We start from the raw sequence: 14,091 nt of genomic DNA, 5'->3' as shown, positions 1-14,091 counted from the left end.
AGTTCCATAAATTTTACAGATTCAGAAATGAATGTTTGCTGTCATGTGTTGTCATTTAGAAAAGAAATCACTGTCTGAGTCTTACATATATCAATGATTATGGCCCTGACTGTCCTTATGGCTGTATCCCCCCTGCCTCCACCCTAACCTTCCTTCTCTTCAACCAACTGAACCAGAGTTCTCCAATTATCACTGTCTATGAGACATTAAACACTGATATTCTTATATGCTCATAAGGCGTCTTAGCACCTTAAAAAAGGAAACTACAGTTTTATGTAGATTTATGGACGTATCTAAAACACATTTATCTTTCGTTTACAGTTAATGTCTGCTTTTGAAAAGTCTGTACCCTTGAATACAGTCTTTTCTTTTATTATGTTTTTCCTGAGGTCAAAAGGGAACCTTGTGTGTATTATTCCCAGGAAAACTTTGACATTACTTGCTTACTGTGGATATTAATATTTTTATGTTTCTTGCAGCTGTATTGTTTGTTTTGAAAATTTTGGAACATAGTTTTAATTTATGAGAAGGAGAATTGCTGCTCACTGCTACTCACACACTGCTTTCAGTTGCCTGAGACTGCAGTTATGTGTTGGAATATAGTTTGTTACACATGTTACTTTATTTACATTTTTTCCTTGATGACAGGACAAACTCATCATTTGATACTGCAGGTGCACATAATCTATACATAAATTACCATATCAGATATGTTTGACATCTGCTGCCTTAGCTTTAATTACTGCCCAGTTCAGTCTCTCTGAAGCTGTTTGCTTAAAATAGCATTCACATTGACTGGAAAGGGCATAGCAATGAATTTCCCTGTTCATAAATTGGTATTAAAACTCAATGGAACATCCGCACAGAGAGATTAGACAACACACAGTGCTTTAGAAAAATTTGTTTGGTATATTACTTTTTATATGTAATCACATACTAGACTTTTCATCATGTAAGTGAGGTTATTGAAGTTCATTAAACAAATCAGCAAGAAGCATGAAGTATGTACTGAGAGAATGAAGAATATTCTTCACTCTCTGTATATATACTATTCACTTGACTTAGTTGGAATAATACCTTTCTCTTAAAATAATGCTACTGTCTCACACTTGATCTCAAGACGTTGCTTGTCTTACAGGTACAGTGCGCCGCTTCTTAGAAAAACACCACAGCTCTCTGGAAACTGTAATTTTTGCTGTGGAGAACACAGACCTCGGAATTTATGAGGTTCTGCTGCCTCTCTACTTCCCACGATCCCTCCAAGAAGAGGAGAATGCTTTATGGCAACTGCCATCTGATGTTGGTGGATTGTATGGAGAACCTGTATATCCAGACAGGCAGATACGCATCATTGACAATCCACAACATTCACTGGATCGTAAGTAGTTTCCAGAAATGTAGCCTAAAGTCTCTCTGTTTAACATACACAGTTCTTGACTCAGGACTGATTTTTTTCAAGTCAAAGCTTTTGGAACAATAATAACAACTCTGATGAGGGTCTTTTAAATTTTACATAACAGTTGTCTTTCATTCAAGAAGACATTTTTCAATTTTTCTCATACAAGATTTGTTGTCTTAATATGCAAAAATGAAGAAAGGCAACCATTCATCACAGATGATTGATGTGTGGTATTAAGACTCACATAACAGAACAGCAACTAAAGAGCTTACAAACTACCAATCTTTTTAGAGTGTACATACTCACAGCCACACAGACACCCAAATGCATCCACTAATGATCTTGACAGCAGCAACTGTGTGTGAGTGGTTGTTCATGCCAACAGGAGTGCAGGAGTGGTAGAAAAGGAAATGCATATGGGAACAGGAAAGCAGTAAGATGTATGGCTTAAAGTAGGGGTTGGAAGTAAATCAGAGAAATAATCAAGTGGGGTTTGGGGAGTACCAAACTGGGAAGTGAAAGTGAAAGCGGATAGGAGAGGATGGAGGGTGGAGGGTGGGGGGAGGGGGATTATATACAAGGAGATGCAGTAAGTAAAGCTTTGAATGGCATCAAGTGGAGTGTAAAATGACAGGTGTCAGGGTACGCAGGGCACTATGCATTGGCTAAAGCAATGTGGGCATGTACATACAGAACTAAAGATGCATGTACACTGGCTACAGGCAGTGTCTTACAAAGTTGACACTCAGAGTGGTTTGGAGCACTGTCATATTAAACAACTCAGTGACACAGTGACACAGAAAGCCCTGGAACACCGGCCCTTAACAGTCTCTCATCCCCAGGAGTATAATTTGTGCTCCAGGATGCCATTGGCAGTTCCCGTAGAAGCAGGCATTAGGTGGAGGTCTCTTGGCCATTGTCGCACATGCCACCACTTCACAGTGTTATTCTGGTAAACATTTTTGGAAAGCAGTGATCAATTAATTGTTATATTTTGACTAAAGTTCAGTCTTGATCACTCATGTGTGTTTTAATGATATAGGTAACCGGTTTCGGTTCTTTCTACAGAACCATCATCAGACCCATGGCTCCCTTAGGATGGTAGGCGGAGCTCTCCTCGCTGCTACGCAGTCAACTGATCAAAATAAATAATTTATTAACTCATTATGGAATGTAAAAATGCAAAATATACTAATTTCTTACTTTTTAAATCATTTGTAGCAGTAATCATGTGTACTGCAAAAGTAGCTGAACTAAGGAAATTTAATAGTTGTAAGGTATAGGTTTTCCAATTAAAGTTGTGATCTGTCCGTAGTCCCAAAAATTTACAACTGTCTGTTTTGTGCATTTCAAACTTTGGGTAGGTTATTTTTATAGCTTGTGGCGGTACGAGAAATAATGAATTGTTTGTACTGACAGTTAGATGCTTATGATATACGCTGAAGCACCAAAGAACTTGGTATAGGCATGCAATTCAAATACAGAGATATGAAACAGGCAGAATACAGCACTGTGTTTGTCAATGCCTATATGAGACAACAAATGTCTGGTGCAGTTGCAGGTTATCAAGATTTACGTGAGTTTGAGCATGCTGTTATAGTCAGTGCATGAGCAATAGACACAGCAGCTTTGAGGTAGTGAAGAAGTGGGGATTTTACTGTATGACCATTTCACAGGTGTGCCGTGAATATCAGGAATCCGGAAAAACGTCAAATTTCCAACATCCCTGCAGCCAGATAAAGATCCTACAAGAATAGGACCAATGACAACTGAAGAGAATCATTCAATGTGACAGAAGTGCAAGCCTTCCACAAATTGCTGCTGATTCCAGTGCTGGGCTATCAACAAGTGTCAGCATGTGAACCATTCAATGAAACACCATCAATATGTGGTTTTGGAGCCAAAGGCCCACTCATGTACCCTTGACGACTGCATGAAACATAGCTTTGTGCCTCGCCTGGGCCTGTCAACACTGACATCGGACTTTTAATGACTGGAAACATGTTGCCTGGTTGGACAAGTCTCGTTTCAAATTGTATCAAGCAGATGGACATGTATGGGTTTGGAGACAACCTCATTAACACATGGACCTTGCAAGTCAGCAAGGGACTGTTCAAGCTGGTGGAGGCTCTGTAATGGTGTGGGACACGTGCAGAAGGAGTGATATGGGACATCTGATATGTCAAGATATGACTCTGACAGGTAATACACACATAAGCATCCTGTCTGATTACCTTCATCCATTCATGTTTATTGTGCATTCCAATGGACTTGGGAAAGTCCAGCAGGACAATGCGACTTCCCTTATGTCGAGAATTGCTACAGAGTGGCTCTGGGGACACTCTTCTGAGTTTAAACACTTCTGCTGGCCACCAAATTCCCCAGACACGAACATTATTGAATATATCCAAGATGCCTTCCAACATGCTGTTCAGAAGAGAGCTCCACCCCCTCATACTCTTACAGATTTATGGACAGCCCTGCAGGATTCATGGTGTCAGTTCCCTCCAGCACTACTTCAGACATTAGTCGAGTCCATGCCATGTCGTGTTGCAGCACTTTTTCGTGCTCACATAAGTGCTACATGATGTCAGGCAGGTGTACCAGTTTCTTTGGCTCTTAAATGTATTTCTAATCTGCACATGTGCTTGGACTCTAAGAACCATTGTAACAATCATGCTAAAGAGCACTTACTATTGTCCTTCATATTTGAGTTTCTTGCCATTCCATTTGTGTATGTAGCAGAGGAAGATTACCTCTCAGCAAAATGTCATTAATCCAATCTTGACCAACTTTTATTCTGTAAGGAACTGTTGTGCATAGCAATGGTAGATTAATTTAAGGAAGCATTGGAACACTGCAATCAGTCACAATCCCTTTCCTTTTTGTTATTCCTGAATATCCATATTTCAGCTGTAAATAGCACTCTTCAGTGCGAAAATACAAGGAATTTACAGATGTATAATTGATTTAGATAAAAGAGTAAGTAAAACATCACATTATTGAGTAGCAATAGCAGTGATCCATTCTAGTCAACATACCATTTGTCTGATTTCCCATTCAACAAACTCGCAGCAGTATGTGTCGCTGTATAACTTTATTGGTGTATAGGCATAAGAAAACAGGTTGTCGTTCACAACAAGTGCAGTAACCCCAGTTTGCACCATGTACTATAATTAGGATCCTCTATATTACATGTATTACAGAAATAACTAACCCAGTTCTGTTTCAGTATACTAGCTTAAAACTCGTTTTTTAATAAATGAAATCAGTGAGTATATTTGCATATCACCTGTAAAATACATCAAGAAATTCTAATTTACTATGTGATGAGATGAACTCTTTCAAACCATGGATCTGCATTGAGGCGACCTCCTGAATGTTGAACATGTCATTCCCCCCTCCCTTGATGTATTGTGGTATTAATGAAAAATACAGTAATAATAATAATAATAATAATAATGATTGCATACAGACATACACATACATACAATACATCAACTGGTTCTGTCTGGAAAGTTTTCATTAAAGTAGGAGAAGCTGGTCACAAGTATGCCTTTTGGGTGCCTTTTAAACTGAGCTTTATATGTAGTTAAACATTTTATGTTTGCTGGAGATTTATTCAACATGTGTGTACCTGAATAGTAGGAAGCTGAAATGTAAAAATTCCTGGCAGATTAAAACTGTGTGCCAGACTGAGACTTGAACTTGGGACCTTTGCCTTTTGCAGGCAAGTGCTGTACCAACTGAGCTACCCAAGCACGACTCACGCCCCGTCCTCACAGCTTTACTTCTGCCACTACCTCGTCCCCTACCTTCCAAAATTTACAGAAGTTCTCCTGCGAACCATGCTGAACTAGCACTCCTGAAAGAAAGGATATTGCAGATACATGGCTTAGCCACAGCCTGGGGGCTGTTTCCAGAATGAGGCTTTCACTCTGCAGTGGAGTGTGCGCTGATATGAAACTTCCTGGCAGATAAAAACTGTGTGCCGGACCGAGACTCAAAATTTTCGGAAATTATGTAAGAAATGAGACTGGGTGGCAGTAACTGCCATCTTTATTACAGAGAGACACTACATTGGCTTATTTTAATCTGACTGGGGAAATACTCTGAACTGATGATGTATTGTGTGTTTTGGGGTTTATGGGCGCTCAACATCGAGGTCATCAGCGCCTGATGATGTATTAAACATGTGACTGACTACATAACAAATTATAGGACTAGAACTTTTAAGTATATTGTTGCAAATTTCATGAAATCCATATGAACTTTTACTTTTCAGAGTCCTGATTATCTTCAGTATTTCAGATGGAGATCTTTGACAAATTTTCATTTCACTAATTCTCCTCTGAATTGATTCTTCAACATACTCTTTTGCTTATACATCTGAACCTGTTGAACTGATTTTATCATGTACTTTAAAAAGAAATTATTAACAATATCTGCTACACATGAACTGTCTTCTGTAATGCTTCTTGTATTCTCTTTATAAAAAAATGTCTTCTTTGGAGGCTTCTTTCACTGTCTCTGAACTAAGCAATATTCTACATTGATTTGATTTTATTGTGTAATCTGCTCATTTATGGCTAGATGAGCATATTGCTGGATTTTTCACAACATTTTCTTAAAATGTTACAGAATGTTTTATAATATGAAAGTGCAATTGGATCTTTTCTTGTTCTGGTTATTTTGTAGTTTTTCCTTTTTTATAAACTTTGTAGTAACCCACAATTTCTTAGAAGACATCTTAGTATGGCATTTAATTAGTTAATTAATTTATTTATTTATATGGAAAACTGCTTTCAAAACTGGCTAAAAAAATTATTAAAATATGGTGACTTTAGAGCTGACACTATACCCATTATAGACTGCTCCAGTCTGCATGTTTAAACTTCCCTTGAAACAGTTTGACATTAATCACCCTACTGTTTTTATTGAGTGCTTATGGACTGCACAGCTAGCTAAACTATGTAATGTGGTTAACTGTGCGTCATGAGCTTACATTCCATTTACGACACAGAAGGCTTGTGTTTGTTTAAACAACCTCTACTTCTTGTATAAATACATTATCTATCACTTGGCTCTACTTAAGTGGGGAGATTTGTAGCTGATACTAAACCATATGTGGCTAGCAACATTTCTAGGTCAATTTTCCTGTAAGATTCTTTTTAAAAATTTACATTAAAATCACCATTCTTTTTGTTCCACAAGCAACACAATAAGGCATCATAAGTTTCCTTGAAAATTTCTCTGTTACCCAGTGGGGACCTGTGTATGTAACTCTGTAATAATCACAAACATTATTGTCCAATATTAACTCACAAGCACATGATTCAATATCAATTCATTTAATTCTATATTTTTAAATTTACAGTAATTTTTTTAAGTAACAACTCCTTTATCTGTACTGGATCTATATGAAGATGTAGCTAATTTGTTACTACATACTATAATATTTTCTGTCTCATTGGCCATATGGTGTTCAGTGAACATACATCAATTTCTTTCCAACTACTGAAATCTTCCAAACAAATTAACAATATCTCATTTATTTTTTTATTTCCCAAACACTATGATGAAACAACTTAATTTTCAGTGTCCTTTTACTCTTTTGTGATGAAGTGGAAGCCTGTCAGTTTAATTTCTTTTAATACAGTCTGTATGAACCACAGGGATTTGCCTTTGTGTGCTGGTTTATACCCTTTATGTATTCATCTATTAGGGCTTCTAGCTTGTCTTTATCTCTCTTTCTCAGGCATAGGCCATGATAATTATTCCTGATCTTCCTAAAGCACCCACTGAAACAGCTCCAACATGAGATTTCACTTTTATGCCAAGGAGCCCTCCCACAGTACAGTTAACCCAAGAGTAGTTGTGCTGCCACAAGGCATCTTCATCTATACTCTGCAGTTCACTATGGTGTGCATGACCCAGGGCATGTACCTCATGATTTTTATTGTAAATAACCCACTTAAATTCAAAAGGAACAATTCTATACATAATTACAATAGCAGAAGAAAAAATGACATTCATTATTCCATATTAATATTAACTTTAGCACAAATAGGGGTGCATAATGCTGCAGCCAAAAGTTTTGATCCATTGGCCAATTATATCAAATATCTGACAGAAAGCAATGTTAAATTTGCAAAGAAACTGAAAAAGTGTTTCCCTGACAACTCCCATTATGTGGAAAAATTTCTGTTTGTGATTAAAATTCAGAGAATAATGTTAGATAATTGAATACCATCACCATCATATATCTTAAATCATTTTAGGCAGCACACGATAGGAAAGTTCTCCTGAGGCACAAATGTTATCTGTTCCATATTTAATTGACATGTGGAATAATATCTTGTGGAAATGATGCAACTGCAGCACCAGTTTGGTGTGAGCCATGGCCACCTGTTGGTTGCCCAACTGCAGCACCTATACAGCACAGCCCATCTGACGATAACGGAGTTCATCATGACCTATGGTCACTTGCCGCCCAGCCAACTTCGGTGCCAATCTGATGCAAACTATATTTTCTGTGTGACCTCTTCCCATATTATGCTTCATGCCCCTCAAACATTAACACTATACCAAGAAATCTAGTCTTGTTAGCTTAATATCTAATATTTCCTGCATCACATATTATTTAGGAAGTTGGTGATAGCTCTTCCCAGTCGCCTAGTAGCAGTAGTTCACACTTGTTTGGCACTGCCATCAGATGGCCTTACACCTAGCTCCTTTGCCCACAGACCTTCTTTATGAATCAGTCTGTCTATTAGTGAAACCTGTATCAAAATCCATACAGCAGTTCCTGAGATTAGCTCAAACTTACAGACAAAAAACACAACAGCAGACTTTTATTCATTCACATATTGATAGGAGATACAAAAAGATGAAAGATGGATAAAAGATAAGAATATACTAATTCTGGGTTTTCTAATTCTCTTTATTACTACTGATACAGGGCTACTATAAATGATTCATTCATTTTCAGAGCCCTATATTTTCCAAAATATTACTTGTACAAATGTGACTGATGCCTGAATGGAACTGCAAACTCACGAAGTCTTGACTTTTGCACCCTAAAAAGATTCTATGAGTGCCCCACTGGTCACACATCCAAGTGGTAATCTAGTTTGTTGTGTACCTTATGTAGCAAAATCCTGTCTTCATTCATCATAGCAGCATTGACATGTTCTGTGAGCTGTTCTAGTGTTCCTGGCAGTGGGAGTACATAAACATGGTACCCCAAAACGGAAAAAGTGACAAGGCATCAGGTCGGGTGACCCAGGGGACCAAAAAAATATAGAGCCACATCGTCTTCACCACTATGTCCAGTCCAGTAATGCAGAAGTTTGTCTTTTAGGTAGTGATGAACCTACAACTAAAACTGCAACATATCAAGACAAGAGGTATCCATCACAGTCTTGCACACAAGAATAACACCCACATGGCTTCATCTGTGACACTGCACAGAAAAATCGTTAACCTTCAGCAAATCTCATTTATGCCCCACAATTACATGACAATGTTCAGTGCCCCATACTCTCACATTTTGATGATTAACCTGCCCTAGATAAATGGAAGGTTGCTTCATCACTTAATATCAGCTTGGGTGTGAAATGTTTATCCTCAAGTGCTTCCTGCATTGTGATGCAAAGTTGAAGGTGCCATGCTTCCTGCACTGTGATGGAAAGTTGAATGTGCCAGCTATAGTCTTTGGGTTTTAATTGTCACACAAGCTGCAGATGGTATGCTTTGAAATTCAACCATTGTCACAAAGTCTTCCACACAGTTTGCTGTAATATTACAAGCTTGTGGCTTGCACGAATCTTCTTCTTCTTCCTTTTTTTTGGGGGGGAATGAGGGCTGTGTGTGTGTGTGTGTGTGTGTGTGTGTGTGTGTGTGTTTTTCTGCTTACAGAGAGAACTTGTGTCCCTAAATTATTGATACCAATGTACTATGCTGTGTTTACGTGGTTGTTCTTTTCCATAATTCCTTCTGAACGCAGGCTGCAATCTTATAAATAATAAACATCTCACATATTCCAATGCATAAAAACTCTTTTGTGTGTGTGTGTGTGTGTGTGTGTGTGTGTGTGTGTGTGTGTGTCCTCAGAGTCTTTCGTGACAGCATACATGAATAAAACGTTCTCGGTTTTTCAGCCGCGTCAATTCGAATAAAATCCTCGAGCTTCCAATGGCCGTCTGTGCCATCGTCGTCAGGAGTTCACTGACTGCCGGGGTTGTTATGGTCTCTCGCTTATATAGGTATGGTGACATCATCAGCAGCCAATCAGATCGATCCAATGTGGCGCACACGCGTTAGTCGACCCAGGCAGCTAGCTGAGCTATTGACCGTGGCAACACCATCTGCTTTCTTTCGATGTTCAACACCCATCCCCATGCCCCACTGAGTGTGTATCCCTGATCTCTGTTGAAATTATTGTTGTGTAAGCGAATCTTGGCTGCTTCCTTTATAACAGAGTCCCAATATGTAGATGCATGAGCCAACAATTTTGTATTTTTGAACTGTATTTTATGTCCGTTTTCTAGGCAATGCTCCGCTATGGCCAACTTGTCAAGCTCCCTTTGTTTTACATGGCACTTGTGCTCAGTACTACGCTCCGCAACAGTGAGAATTGTCTGTCCAATGTACACGCTGCCACATTCACAGGGTACACCATACACACCAGACACTCGAAGAACAATGTCGTTTTTAACAGGGCGCAACATATCTCGTATCTTGGGGGCGGGCCGGAACCCTGGTCTTAGCCCATGTTTTTGTAGCAGACGTCCTAACTTACTGCTAGTTGCTCCACAGTATGGCAGGAATACAGTTTGTTTGGCCTCTTCTATTGATTCACCAGGTGTCTTTCGTTGGCGGCCCTTGAAAGCCTTAGCGATGTCTCTTTTGCTGTATCCATTTTCCCCAAAAACACATTTCAAGTTCTGCAATTCAGACTGTAGGTGGTTGTCATCAGATATAATCTTGGCTCTATGAACCAACGTGTTCAGGACAGCTTTCTTGTGTACAGGGTGGTGGAAACTATTTGCGTACAAGTACCGATCAGTGTGCTAGCTGCCTGGGTTGACTTACACGCGCACGCCACATTGGATCGATCTGATTGGCTGCTGATGAGGTCATCATGCCTATAAAAGCGAGAGACCATAACAACCCCAGCAGTCTGTGAACTCTTGACGACTATGGCGGAGATGGCCATTGAAAGCTCGAGGATTTTATTTGAATTGACGCGGCTGGAAAACAGAGAACGTTTTATTTAACTCTTTTTCATTTAGCCAAGGTGCGCACACACACACACACACACACACACACACACACACACACACACACACACACACACACACTTTACATATAAAATTCATGTGTTATGTCTGTCTGTGAGTTACCTATCAGTCATATAAATAAATGTTTTAGTAGATCAACAACAGATAAATATAATAATTAATAAAGCAACCATTTTTAAAAAGTTATATTTTCTTCTCTGTATCATTCTAACTATAAGGTTTTTTAATTGTAATTAGAATTTGGGAAGGGTGTATCACAAATAAGATAAAACACCTCTCCTTATTGTAAATTAAGTGTTAATAAGATCACCATAGATATTTGGGTAAGGCATACATAACACATAAAATAACATACACAGAATTGAAGTGTACAGAATTAATTTTTTGTTTCTAGCAACACAAAAATGCATCCATAAATGAATAATCGTACTATCTTCAAAGATACCTATTGTACCAGAGGTAACTCACACTACAACTAGCTGTTGGATTTATTATTCGCCCCTCCTGTTCAGTATAGAGCATCTGTAATATAAGGACACTGAAACTTTATTTGCTGGCCAGCTCGTATGCACACAGCTGCTGAAAGCAATGACAGTATAGCTGCTGGAGGAGGATAATAACCACATGTTGAAGTCTGTTTGGATGTGTCCAGATGTGGTGGGGCTTGTGGCATTGGCTTGGTGTCTCATAGGAGTGAAGGATCTTCTTAGTTTTGCTGTTTTGCAAGATCTCAATGGTGTGGTCTCCTGGATGCAATATGGAAGAGAGTGGTGTATGGTAGTTGTAGTGATGATTTGATGAGGTCTGTGCAGATCATGATATTATTACAGTCACCCAAAGCTCTGTGGATGAAAATGGGGTGTCTGCTGTGATGTCAAGCAGTTGGTTGACAGATCTTGGCTGTGTGATTTCAGAGCTATTGTACCAACTGTGACTGTTATACTGTTGATGGCAGCAGTGTCTTGTGATAGTCAATAGAATGTGTAACGACTCCCCACACACCATTTCTGCTAATGATGTGCGGATGTTCAGCTTGTACTGTGTGAAGATCTTAGAGGATCAAAGGAAGGGCCTCTGTCCATTTCTCATAATGGCACATAAGAGTTGCCTTTGTGATGTGATGCTATTTTTCTACCAACCCATTGCTGGTGGGATTTTAGCATGTGATATGATGATGCTGGATGCTGCATAATTTGGACACTTCTTGAAACAAACATATTCAGATAGCCAACCATGATCTGTAGTAAATTCAGAGGAGCTAACTGAATTGTGCTATCCAGATGGCAATGAAAGGCTTTGCTGTTGTCTCAGCAGAAACATCATTGATGGGTGTAGCTTCTGCCCATCAAGTACAGATGTTAGTGCTGTGCAAAGGTATCTGGTTGTAAGGGGAGACTATGAGACCATTGTGGACATGGGAAAATCTTGCTGTAGAGCCTTGAAACTGCCTGATGTTGACATGTACATGTTATCCCATTTTGCATTGCAGGCAATGAATTCCATAACATGCCAGTGCATGGACACCTTTTCTTATCAATGACCACACAAAATGGTCTGTCAGTAACTTTATGGTAATGCTTGCTCCTGGGATGTGACAGAATGTGAACAATATTGGCAGCAGCTTTACAGAGACTTGGAAAAATGTAGCCCCTTGGCTTCTGCTGAGAGACATCACACTGCAGTGTTAACTTGGTGCCTGGCACTGGGATTTGGGGAAATTGCAGTCCTGTGGAAAGGTCGGCCAATAATGCTGTAGTTTGACATCTGCAGTCTGTGCAATTGTGAGTTCTTTGATGTTTGCCAAACCACAATGCATGAAAATTAATTGACCACATTGTACTCTGTTCCATTTATGTGGGACAAATCCATCTTAAATGACTAATGAACTCTGTACATCTGAACTGCTATGAAGAAACACTTGTCACTGGTGTTCTAGAAAGTGGAGACTATCTGTTTGTGGTTGGTGTAAATTGTCATTTAATAGCTTCATAAACTGCAAGTAGTTCTCTGTCATGTGTACTTTGCCAATGCTGCACCGGTTGTAGCTTTTTGGGGAAAAAACATTAAATGGTTGCCAACATTGGTAGATGTGGTGCCGTTGGTCTGCACTATTGCTGTTTGGTTAGTTTCTACGATTGTTGCCAGGGGCACAGATGACCCTGGATGATTGAGAAGCACTGCACTAGTTAGGCTCACCTTGAAGATCATGAAAAGTTTTTTCCATCTCCGGTGTCCACTTGAGAGATCGCTGGCCTGTGGTGCCATGTGCTGCAACTATGCCTGTGAGTGGAATTTGTATAGCCATGATAGCCAAAAAATGTTAATAATGAAAGTTGACCTTTCCAAGGAAAGTCATAATTGCTGGTAATCTGTCAGCTTTGGAAAGGCTTGCTGGGCTGCTGTCTTTTCCGGTAATGAACGAATGCCATCTGCCAGAACAATGTGATCCAGGAAGGCTACATCTGCTTTGCTGATGACAAACTTTTCTTCATTCAGTATTCTGCCATAGTTATGCAGCTACTGATGCTCTTCCTGCACGTCATTCATGTAGCTTGGTGTTTTGTGAGAACACTAGAATGTCATCAAGGTATGCTGAACAGAAGAGAAGCTCCTTTGACACATCCTCCACAAAAAGTAGCAATGCCTGTGCAGCATTTTTGAGACCAAAGGGCATAATTACTGCCATCTTCAGGATGTCAAATCTGCCACAGGCATTTGGTTGTACACTTTGTGATAGTCTTTGATGCTGAAAAATTTTGTGATGGCTAATGCACAGACAAAATCTTGAATGTTTGTACAGGGTGCTTTTCTGGGACTGTCCTGGCATTTAAAGTGCAGTTATCACCCCAGGTGAACCAACATCCGTCTTTCTTTTGCACAAGGAGCAAAGGTGAAGACCACAGGCCAGCAGAATGATGAGATTATCCAAGTTTGGAACATTTCTTTAAATGTGGCCCTTGTTTCTGTTGGGCACTCTGGGGAAATTCTGCAGGCATGCTGCAGAATGGATTAACCAGATGTTTTACAGATATGATTTACATTGTTGTGTTTGATGTTGCTATGCTGCACTTTTATGTATAAATCAGTCCAAGACTTCTTCTGTGGGTTGTCATTGGTGTTGGTATTACCTATCCTTTGTATCATGCTCCAGTCAGACTGTCCTGATATGCCAGTTGCTATGCTGTCATTGATGCCAACATCTTGCCACAGTATTTTGGCCATAAGTCTATGCATACAGACCTGTATTTGCAGGTATGTAACTGCCACAGCCCTTCACAAACCAAGGGAGTCCTTCAGATGGTGGTGCACCAGGCATGTGTTGTGTCTGATAGAGACAACCTTGCTAAGGAGCTGGAACACAATCTGTGTGCAGAGATAATGGATATA

General features: G+C 39.5%; 1 protein-coding gene across 2 annotated transcripts in view; it reads left to right on the top strand.

The window, feature by feature from the left end:
• Positions 1-14,091, top strand: part of LOC126188403 (protein GDAP2 homolog) — a 1,021,851-nt gene that overhangs the window by 832,001 nt on the left and 175,759 nt on the right. For both annotated transcript variants that reach the window (XM_049930006.1, XM_049930005.1), the window contains one exon: positions 1,139-1,378. In XM_049930006.1, the coding sequence (XP_049785963.1) occupies positions 1,139-1,378 (240 nt within the window). The remainder of the gene's footprint in view (positions 1-1,138; positions 1,379-14,091) is intronic.

Source organism: Schistocerca cancellata, chromosome 5 (assembly GCF_023864275.1).
Source record: "Schistocerca cancellata isolate TAMUIC-IGC-003103 chromosome 5, iqSchCanc2.1, whole genome shotgun sequence".
NCBI lineage: Eukaryota > Metazoa > Arthropoda > Insecta > Orthoptera > Acrididae > Schistocerca > Schistocerca cancellata.
The sequence above is the reverse complement of the archived record's forward strand: the minus strand, read 5'-3'. Positions and strand labels throughout refer to the sequence as shown.